The sequence below is a fragment of the Oncorhynchus mykiss genome, chromosome 14 (genome assembly GCF_013265735.2).
Source record: "Oncorhynchus mykiss isolate Arlee chromosome 14, USDA_OmykA_1.1, whole genome shotgun sequence".
In the NCBI taxonomy this organism is placed as follows: domain Eukaryota; kingdom Metazoa; phylum Chordata; class Actinopteri; order Salmoniformes; family Salmonidae; genus Oncorhynchus; species Oncorhynchus mykiss.
The window spans coordinates 40,839,610-40,851,121 of record NC_048578.1 but is presented as its reverse complement, the minus strand read 5'-3'; the positions used below and the strand labels follow the sequence as shown (position 1 = coordinate 40,851,121).

Below are 11,512 nucleotides of genomic sequence, written 5' to 3'. Positions count from 1 at the left end.
ACCTTTATGAAATGAGTTACCACAGCAGTCAGTTAACATGACCTTTATGAAATAATGATTCATTTGTGTTTTTTTATTATTACATCAATTCTTATTTTCAGTGTTTATCCAAAAACGCCATTCATTTTCCTCATAGCCTTTGTCCAACGAAACATGGCGGAGTTAATAGCTACCCTAATAGGAACTACGGTCTATAGGGACGCCACAGATAGAACAATGAGCCAGATGGGATAAATCTGAAGCATCCGGATGGCGTCTCCACTCACCCCCAAATATGGTGATGAGAGGAAGCCCAGTGGCCAGCAGTGGGAGAAGATGGATTTTGGCCGACATTCTGCTCATTTATAAAACATTTGATCTCGATGCAGTTTTCTGTTCCCAAAACTAGAATTATGTTACGAACACAGTGGACTAAGTTTTGTATACTTTACCCTTTGCCAAAGTTTCAACAAATGTGCGTTGTTTAGGCGTGGCAGGGAGAATATAGTTATTGCACACGCGCACTTCAATCGCATGGACATTAACATAAGAGCAGCCGGAAGAACTCCGTTTTGAGTTGTCAGGCAAGGCCAGACCAAAGACAGTACAGTATGAATTTAGGTTAACACTTGTTCTCCAATAGAAATCCCCAATCACACTTGTAGGTGATGTCATGGCGACCTTCATAGTTAATGGTTAAATAAATTGTTTAAATAAAAGTCAGGGTCCAAAGATTATAGATACATGTCTCTTCGCCCTAACAATATGAGTCGTTGTCCACGAAGCGGCACGGCGGGCAGTCTAGTGGTGGATACGGCTCATTCTTGTAAACTTATTTTGAATATTCGATGACGGTTGTGATGTCCACCGCCTGTATTCAATGTAGAGAAGCTACGTTTACTATCCTCATGACATGCATAGTCTGGAGATATAACGCTTTTTATTCTCTCAAAGTTGGCAGAATGTCATCATACTTTTTTACAAGTACACTCGTAACAACTTAAGCAGTACGAAACGTCTATTCGATCAAATACACCTCACGTAGCAAATAAGCCATTACATTTTTTTGTTGACCAAATTCGACACTCTCATTGACCTCCAGACAAAAACTCCATGTTTGTTTGGGCGAAAAAACGACATGCTGGATGGAGGGAAACAGATTGTCCGCCGAGTTTTTCTTCCTCTGTCGGACGTGCAGTCCGTCATAACGAAGGTACTCCTTCAATATAAAGTTGTTGAAAATGTGTCAGTTTCACGACGTTGGAGTAATACCATTGTTCACCTATTTAAGACATTTGCTCAAATCTAGGTTGTGTCTTTATGTTTCGAGAAAATGAACAACTAAGGATTTTTTTTTTCTTCACTTCTCTCATTGACTTCTCAAACCCCCTGGGGTTTGGTCTGTTCCCGGAAGTCTCGCGATATTGCGCCTCTGGATTTAGAAACTCTGCGGTCAAACTGCCCAAAGCGAAGATTTTCTAAAACGTCTTTCACGCTGGTTCGATATGTCATTTCCTGCTCGCCGTACAGAAACAATCGAACTGCGTCTTTAGTGTTTTCTTACAGCGCCAAACGTGGGGTGTATTTTTAATGTATTTTGGGGAAATAAAGTTGTCCAAAAACAGCATTTAACAGGCTACAGTAGTAACCCATAACATAACACAATAAAATGGAGACAGAACACCGGACTAAAAAGGTAGGTGGTGTTCAATTTTATGGAAAACAAACCTAGCTATCATTGTTAGCACACTAGCTTGCTAGCTAGCTAGCAAAGATCCCGTTGTAACCGACTCATTCATAGACGATAGGCTCCTTTAAATCACATTTTATTTGTCACTTACACATGGTTAGCAGATGTTAATGCGACTAGCGAAATGTTTTAGTAGCCAAATATACCAATAACTTACCCTATTCATCTGTGATGTAGCTTTGTATTTTGTTCGCAAATTAGAAAATCGTTTTGTTAGGCAGTTGAATAAACAATTTCACTTTTCCTTTTTGTAAAACATTTTTTGGGGTGTACTTTGTTTCCACAGAGATCCTATGGGGAGGAGGAGAAGTCCGGATCAGATCATCCATCTGAAGAGGATGACTATGTCCCATACGTACCTGTCAAAATCAGAAAGCATCAAATGGTAAGCACACAGTCTCCCTCTCCCTTTCTTATTCATCCCCTGGAAGTGTCATATTGTGTGTGTGTATATGAGCCTGCAGCTGACAGACATGGATTAGCTTTGACTACTGGGCAGCGTCAGAATGATTTGTGCTGTAGATCCACCAAACACAATGACCCATAACTTTCCTCCCTCCATCTCTCCTTCCCAATCAACCCTGTCACTCTGTGCCCCCCCAGCAACTGAAGATGCTGCGTCTGCGAGGGAAGGTGGTAGAGGAGGAGCAGAAGGATAGTGGAGGAGAGCAGAGAGATGAGGACGAGGGTCTGGGACCACGCTCTAACGTCTCCCTGCTGGATCAACACCAGGTTCTCAAGGAAAAGGCCGAAGGTGAGTGGTACAGTGGTCGTTTGAAAGTTTAATAATTTCACAGTTAGAATTGGAATGATCATTGTTCAGTGTGGTGAATTCTGGTTTTTTTTTGTCCATGGGTAGTAGAAAACAGAAGGTCAAACCAGTTATAGATTCTAAAATGTATAATGATCTTGAGTTGTCTTTTTTGCTTAAATGCTAAAATGTGTCTGTTTATGTCCACAGCTCGTAAAGAGTCAGCCAAGGAGAAGCAGCTGAAAGAAGAACAGAAGATTCTGCAGAGTGTGGCAGAGGGAAGAGGTGAGAGATGTTACTGTACACACTGACCCTGCAGAGGGAAGAGGTGAGAGATGTTACTGTACACACTGACCCCATAGAGGTTACTGTACACACTGACCCCATAGAGGTTACTGTACACACTGACCCCATAGAGGTTACTGTACACACTGACCCCATAGAGGTTACTGTACACACTGACCCCATAGAGGTGAGAGATGTTACTGTACACACTGACCCCATAGAGGTAAGAGATGTTACTGTACACACTGACCCCATAGAGGTAAGAGATGTTACTGTACACACTGACCCTGCAGAGGTAAGAGGTGTTACTGTACACACTGACCCTGCAGAGGTGAGAGATATTACTGTACACACTGACCCCATAGAGGTAAGAGATGTTACTGTACACACTGACCCCATAGAGGTAAGAGATGTTACTGTACACACTGACCCTGCAGAGGTAAGAGATATTACTGTACATACTGACCCTATCACTGTCAATGGGCCACTGTTGTTCTAGTTCAGATTCACGTCAAGAGTGGACAACACGGGCTGTGTTGCAGGCTTTTATTCCAGTCCAGCTCTAATCGTTCGTTTCTCTTTCAGCTCTCATGTCGGTGAAGGAAATGGCCAAAGGCATCATCTATGACGATCCCATCAAAACAAGGTGTGAGTCCAGATTCTAGAGGGTGACTGATAAGGGGGTTTACTTTGTGGTAAATGACAGCGTTTTGACAGTTCCTACCACACACCAGAATAAGCTAAATCTGATGTGTTTCTGTGCTTGTTATTTAATAGGTTTCATGCCATGCTGAGTTAATATAGCATTACCTAACATGTGTAGTTCAGTTGGTTGGCTCTGCGGTACATCCAGTAGCAATGCATTCTATACTGAACTAAAATAGAAACGCAACATGGATCAATTTCTAAGATTTTTTACTGAGTTACAGTTCCAATGAGGAACTCAAGTCAATTGAAATATGTTTAATTAGGCCCTAATCTATGGATTTCACATGACAGAGTAGGGCCTCAGTCACAGGTCCACCCACTGGGGAGCCAGGCCCAGCCAATCAGAATTTGTTTTTCTACACAAAAGGAGTTTTTTTTACTGACAGAAATAGTCTTTAGCACCCCTCCCTCCCCCCTCTGACGATCCCATATGTGAAGAACCCGGATGTGAAGGTCCTGGGCTGGTGTGGTTACATGTGGTCTGTGGTTGTGAGGCCGGTTGGATGTACTGCCAAATTCTCTAAAACGATGTTGGAGGCGGCTTAAGACGGCTTGTGGTAGAGAAATAAACATTCAATTATCTGGGAGCAGCTCTGTTGGACATTCCTGCAGTCATCATGCCAATTGCACGCTCCCTCAAAACTTGAGCCATCAGCAGCATTCTGCTGTGTGACAAAACTGCACATTTTAAAGTGGCCTTTTACTGTCCCCAGCACAAGGTGCACCTGTGTGACGATCATGATGTTCAATCAGCTTCTTTGATATGCCACACCTGTCAGGTGGATGTTAACAAATTTGTGCAGAAAATTAAGCTTCATCTGCATGTGGAACATTTCCAGAACCTTTTATTTCAGCTCATGAAACATGGGACCAACACTTTACATGTTGTGTTTATATTTCTGTTAAGTGTAAAATCTACAGTAAAGAGAAGGTTAATGTTGTTGTTTTATATAGTTGGTTGGCTCCACGGTACATCCTGAACATGCCCCCTGCGAGACACGACCGCGTCAGGAAGAAGTACCACATCCTGGTCGACGGTGACGGTATCCCTCCGCCGATCAAGAGCTTCAGGGAGATGAAGTTCCCACAGGGTGAGAGACACCAGACACACACACACTACGTTCCACACCAGACACACACACTACGTTCCACACCAGACACACACACTATGTTCCACACCAGACACACACAGACAGACACTACGTTCCCACAGGGTGAGAGACACCAGACACACACAGACACACACACACTATGTTCCACACCAGACACACACACTACTTTCCACACCAGACACACACAGACACGTTCAACTTTCATTAAAAACATGATTATTTTCCATTTTGTTTTGCACCTGTTTGTTAATAAAGTGGTGATATGTTTTTGTAGTGGTTAAAAATGATTGACTAGTCACTCAGTCCCCAACCCTCTTTCACCATGTGTTTGCAGCCATCTTGAAAGGTCTGAAAAAGAAGGGAATTGTTCACCCTACACCCATTCAAATCCAGGGAATTCCAACCATGTAAGTACAGTAGTTAACCACTGATGAAGTTCCTTACGATGTCAACATGGTTTCTGGCCAAACAAAGATATACGATGTTTAACTGGATTCTCATTGGTTGTCTTCGCTTCTCTCTCCGTTACTGTAAAGCTCTAAAACAATTCTAGTAAAAAGGGCAATATCAATATGATGTGATGTGATTGGTTGGTTGGTTATATCAATACGATGTGATTGGTTGGTTGGTTATATCAATACGATGTGGTTGGTTATATCAATACGATGTGATTGGTTGGTTGGTTATATCAATACGATGTGATTGGTTGGTTGGTTATATCAATATGATGTGATTGGTTGGTTGGTTATATCAATATGATGTGATTGGTTGGTTGGTTATATCAATATGATGTGATTGGTTGGTTGGCTATATCAATATGATGTGATTGGTTGGTTGGCTATATCAATACGATGTGATTGGTTGGTTGGTTATATCAATATGATGTGATTGGTTGGTTATATCAATATGATGTGATTGGTTGGTTGGTTATATCAATATGATGTGATTGGTTGGTTGGTTATATCAATACGATGTGATTGGTTGGTTGGCTATATCAATACGATGTCATTGGTTGGTTGGCTATATCAATACGATGTGATTGGTTGGTTGGCTATATCAACACGATGTGATTGGTTGGTTGGCTATATCAACACGATGTGATTCATTGGTTTCCTCTCTATCTCTGTGTGTGTTCAGTCTCTCAGGCCGGGATATGATCGGTATCGCCTTCACAGGTTCAGGGAAGACTCTGGTGTTCACCCTCCCCATCATCATGTTCTCTCTGGAGCAAGAGAAGAAACTGCCCTTCTGTAAGAGTGAAGGGCCCTACGGTCTCATCATCTGTCCCTCAGTAAGTCCTTCACACTGTAATGTTATGATAGAGGTTAGAGACAAACCTTCTGTAAGAGTGAAGGACCCTGTACCCTGATCAGCTCCTGACTGCTTTCTCTTCCATAGAAGATACATTTGACTGGTGACAGATGAGGTTTCAAACCTGTGTTGGATTCTGATGCTCCTCTCCCTACAGAGAGAGTTGGCTAAACAGACATTATATAATACTACTGTAATGTTTCTGTTGTTCCTCTCCTTACAGAGAGAGTTGGCTAAACAGACCCACACCCTCATATAATACTACTGTAATGTTTCTGTTGTTCCTCTCCCTACAGAGAGAGTTGGCTAAACAGACATTATATAATACTACTGTAATGTTTCTGATGTCCCTCTCCTCTCCCTACAGAGAGAGTTGGCTAAACAGACCCACACCCTCATATAATACTACTGTAATGTTTCTGATGCTCCTCTCCCTACAGAGAGAGTTGGCTAAACAGACATTATATAATACTACTGTAATGTTTCTGATGTTCCTCTCCCTACAGAGAGAGTTGGCTAAACAGACATTATATAATACTACTGTAATGTTTCTGATGTTCCTCTCCTCTCCCTACAGAGAGAGTTGGCTAAACAGACCCACACCCTCATATAATACTACTGTAATGTTTCTGATGTTCCTCTCCTCTCCCTACAGAGAGAGTTGGCTAAACAGACATCATATAATACTACTGTAATGTTTCTGATGCTCCTCTCCTCTCCCGACAGAGAGAGTTGGCTAAACAGACATTATATAATACTACTGTAATGTTTCTGATGTCCCTCTCCTCTCCCTACAGAGAGAGTTGGCTAAACAGACATTATATAATACTACTGTAATGTTTCTGATGCTCCTCTCCTCTCCCGACAGAGAGAGTTGGCTAAACAGACATTATATAATACTACTGTAATGTTTCTGATGTTCCTCTCCTCTCCCTACAGAGAGAGTTGGCTAAACAGACATTATATAATACTACTGTAATGTTTCTGATGTTCCTCTCCTCTCCCTACAGAGAGAGTTGGCTAAACAGACCCACACCCTCATATAATACTACTGTAATGTTTCTGATGTCCCTCTCCTCTCCCTACAGAGAGAGTTGGCTAAACAGACATCATATAATACTACTGTAATGTTTCTGATGTTCCTCTCCTCTCCCTACAGAGAGAGTTGGCTAAACAGACCCACACCATCATATAATACTACTGTAATGTTTCTGATGTTCCTCTCCTCTCCCTACAGAGAGAGTTGGCTAAACAGACATCATATAATACTACTGTAATGTTTCTGATGTTCCTCTCCTCTCCCTACAGAGAGAGTTGGCTAAACAGACATCATATAATACTACTGTAATGTTTCTGATGTTCCTCTCCTCTCCCTACAGAGAGAGTTGGCTAAACAGACATCATATAATACTACTGTAATGTTTCTGATGTTCCTCTCCCTACAGAGAGAGTTGGCTAAACAGACATTATATAATACTACTGTAATGTTTCTGATGCTCCTCTCCCTACAGAGAGAGTTGGCTAAACAGACATCATATAATACTACTGTAATGTTTCTGATGTTCCTCTCCCTACAGAGAGAGTTGGCTAAACAGACATTATATAATACTACTGTAATGTTTCTGATGTCCCTCTCCTCTCCCGACAGAGAGAGTTGGCTAAACAGACATTATATAATACTACTCTAATGTTTATGATGTCCCTCTCCTCTCCCTACAGAGAGAGTTGGCTAAACAGACATCATATAATACTACTGTAATGTTTCTGATGTCCCTCTCCTCTCCCGACAGAGAGAGTTGGCTAAACAGACATTATATAATACTACTGTAATGTTTATGATGTTCCTCTCCTCTCCCTACAGAGAGAGTTGGCTAAACAGACCCACACCATCATAGAATACTACTGTAAGCTGCTGGAGGAAGAAGGGGCTCCACATATGAGATCAGTCCTCTGTATAGGAGGCATGTCTGTCAAAGACCAGATGGAGGTGGTCAAACAGTAAGTACTCTGAACCAGTCAGCCAGCCAGTCAACTAGTCAGTCAGCCAGTCAACTAGTCAGCCAGCCAGTCAACTAGTCAGCCAGCCAGTCAACTAGCCAGTCAGCCAGTCAGCTAGCCAGTCAGCCAGCCAGTCAGCTAGTCAGCCAGCCAGTCAACTAGTCAGCCAGCCAGTCAACTAGTCAGCCAGCCAGTCAACTAGTCAGTCAGCCAGTCAGCTAGCCAGTCAGCCAGCCAGTCAACTAGTCAGCCAGCTAGTCAACTAGTCAGTCAGCCAGTCAACTAGTCAGTCAGCCAGTCAGCTAGCCAGTCAGCCAGCCAGTCAACTAGTCAGCCAGCTAGTCAACTAGTCAGCCAGCCTGTCAACTAGTCATCCAGCCTGTCAACTAGCCAGTCAGCCAGCCAGTCAACTAGCCAGTCAGCCAGCCAGTCAACCAGCCAGTCAGCCAGCCAGTCAACCAGCCAGTCAACTAGCCAGTCAGCCAGCCAGTCAACTAGTCAGCCAGCCAGTCAACTAGTCAGCCAGCCAGCTAGTCAACTAGTCAGCCAGCTAGTCAACTAGCCAGCCAGTCAACTAGTCAGCCAGCTAGTCAGCCAGCCAGTCAGCTAGTCAACTAGTCAGCCAGCCAGTCACCTAGTCAACTAGTCAGCCAGTCAACTAGCCAGCCAGTCAACTAGTCGGTAAGCTAGCCAGTCAGTCAACTAGTCAGTCAGCTAGTCCGCCAGTCAACTAGTCAGTCAGCTAGCCAGTCAGCCAGTTATCTAGTCAGCCAGTCAACTAGTCAGCCAGTCAACTAGTCAGTCAACTAGTCAGCCAGTCAACTAGTCAGTCAGCTAGCCAGTCAGTCAACTAGTCAGTCAGCTAGCCAGTCAGTCAACTAGTCAGTAAGCTAGCCAGTCAGTCAACTAGTCAGTCAACTAGTCAGTCAGCTGCTAGTCAGCCGTCAACTAGTCAGTCAGTCAGCAGTCAGTCAGCTGTGTTAGGGCCAGTTTGACCCCTGACCCTGTTGAACTCTGTGTTTTGTAGTGGTGTCCACATGATGGTGGCGACCCCCGGCCGTCTGATGGACCTGTTGCAGAAGAAGATGATCAGTCTGGATATATGTCGTTATCTGGCTCTAGACGAGGCTGACCGAATGATAGACATGGGCTTCGAAGAAGACATCAGAACTATCTTCTCCTACTTTAAGGTATGGATATAAACTGGTTTAAACCAGTTGGATATAAACTGGTTTAAACCAGTTCTGGACACGATGGGGCATTTTAACCCCAGATCGCTCCTGAACACATTACAACATATCACTGTTTCTGTGTAGTGACGACTAGTGGTATGTTTTCTAACTGAACCAAACAGCAATGCTTTTAACATCACCCTTTATACCTCAACTAACCGGTACCCCCTGTATATAGCCTCCACATTGACTCTGGACCGGTACCCCCTGTATATAGCCTCCACATTGACTCTGTACCGGTACCCCCTGTATATAGCCTCCACATTGACTCTGTACCGGTACCCCCTGTATATAGTCTCCATATTGACTCTGTACCGGTACCCCCTGTATATAGCCTCCACATTGACTCTGTACCGGTACCCCCTGTATATAGTCTCCACATTGACTCTGTACCGGTACCCCCTGTATATAGCCTCCACATTGACTCTATACCGGTACCCCCTGTATATAGCCTCCACATTGACTCTGTACTGGTACCCCCTGTATATAGCCTCCACATTGACTCTGTACCGGTACCCCCTGTCTATAGCCTCCACATTGACTCTGGACCGGTACCCCCTGTATATAGCCTCCACATTGACTCTGGACCGGTACCCTCTGTATATAGCCTCCACATTGACTCTGTACTGGTACCCCCTGTATATAGCCTCCACATTGACTCTGTACTGGTACCCCCTGTATATAGCCTCCACATTGACTCTGTACTGGTACCCCCTGTATATAGCCTCCACATTGACTCTGGACCGGTACCCTCTGTATATAGCCTCCACATTGACTCTGTACTGGTACCCCCTGTATATAGCCTCCACATTGACTCTGGACCGGTACCCTCTGTATATAGCCTCCACATTGACTCTGTACTGGTACCCCCTGTATATAGCCTCCACATTGACTCTGTAACGGTACCCCTGTATATAGCCTCCACATTGACTCTGTACCGGTACCCCCTGTCTATAGCCTCTACATTGACTCTGTACCAGTACCCCTGTATATAGCCTCCACATTGACTCTGTACTGGTACCCCCTGTATATAGCCTCCACATTGACTCTGTACTGGTACCCCCTGTATATAGCCTCCACATTGACTCTGTACCGGTACCCCCTGTATATAGTCTCCACATTGACTCTGTACCGGTACCCCCTGTATATAGCCTCCACATTGACTCTGTACTGGTACCCCCTGTATATAGCCTCCACATTGACTCTGTACCGTACCCCCTGTATATAGCCTCCATATTGACTCTGTACCGTAATACCCTGTATATAGCCTCCACATTGACTCTGTACCGGTACCCCCTGTATATAGCCTCCACATTGACTCTGTACCGTAATACCCTGTATATAGCCTCCACATTGACTCTGTACCGTAATACCCTGTATATAGCCTCCACATTGACTCTGTACCGTAATACCCTGTATATAGCCTCCACATTGACTCTGTACCGTAATACCCTGTATATAGCCTCCACATTGACTCTGTACCGGTAGCCCCTGTATATAGCCTCCACATTGACTCTGTACCGGTACCCCCTGTATATAGTCTCCACATTGACTCTGTACCGTACCCCCTGTATATAGCCTCCACATTGACTCTGTACCGTACCCCCTGTATATAGCCTCCATATTGACTCTGTACCGGTACCCCCTGTATATAGCCCCCACATTGACTCTGTAACGGTACCCCCTGTATATAGCCTCCACATTGACTCTGTACCGTACCCCCTGTATATAGCCTCCATATTGACTCTGTACCGGTACCCCCTGTATATAGCCTCCATATTGACTCTGTACCGTAATACCCTGTATATAGTCTCCACATTGACTCTGTACCGTAATACCCTGTATATAGCCTCCACATTGACTCTGTACCGGTACCCCTGTATATAGCCTCCACATTGACTCTGTACCGGTACCACCTGTATATAGCCTCCACATTGACTCTGTACCGGTACCACCTGTATATAGCCTCCACATTGACTCTGTACCGGTACCCCCTGTATATAGCCTCCACATTGACTCTGTACCGGTACCCCCTGTATATAGCCTCCACATTGACTCTGTACCGGTACCCCCTGTATATAGTCTCCACATTGACTCTGTACCAGTACCCCTGTATATAGTCTCCACATTGACTCTGTACCAGTACCCCTGTATATAGCCTCCACATTGACGCTGTACTGGTACCCCCTGTATATATTCTCCACAGTGACTCTGTACCGGTACCCTCTGTATATAGTCTCCACATTGACTCTGTACCAGTACCCCTGTATATAGCCTCCACATTGACTCTGTACTGATATACCCTGTATATAGCCTCCACATTGACTCTGTACCGGTACCCCCTGTATATAGCCTCCACATTGACTCTGTACCGGTACCCCCTGTA

The 11,512-nt window shown here is 44.2% G+C and overlaps 1 protein-coding gene across 3 annotated transcripts in view; it reads left to right on the top strand.

The window, feature by feature from the left end:
* Window positions 1–642: 642 nt before the first annotated feature.
* The window catches only part of LOC110489243 (probable ATP-dependent RNA helicase DDX41), a 36,996-nt gene continuing 26,126 nt past the window's right edge, over window positions 643–11,512 (top strand). The window contains exons 1-10 of one of the 3 annotated variants that reach the window (XM_036943546.1): window positions 643–1,675; window positions 2,016–2,114; window positions 2,333–2,483; window positions 2,691–2,765; window positions 3,351–3,411; window positions 4,428–4,564; window positions 4,920–4,992; window positions 5,723–5,876; window positions 7,758–7,894; window positions 8,922–9,084. In XM_036943546.1, the coding sequence (XP_036799441.1) occupies window positions 1,649–1,675; window positions 2,016–2,114; window positions 2,333–2,483; window positions 2,691–2,765; window positions 3,351–3,411; window positions 4,428–4,564; window positions 4,920–4,992; window positions 5,723–5,876; window positions 7,758–7,894; window positions 8,922–9,084 (1,077 nt within the window). In that variant the 5' untranslated portion in view covers window positions 643–1,648. The remainder of the gene's footprint in view (window positions 1,676–2,015; window positions 2,115–2,332; window positions 2,484–2,690; window positions 2,766–3,350; window positions 3,412–4,427; window positions 4,565–4,919; window positions 4,993–5,722; window positions 5,877–7,757; window positions 7,895–8,921; window positions 9,085–11,512) is intronic. The other 2 variants (XR_005035998.1, XR_005035999.1) reach the window with 2 other exon arrangements.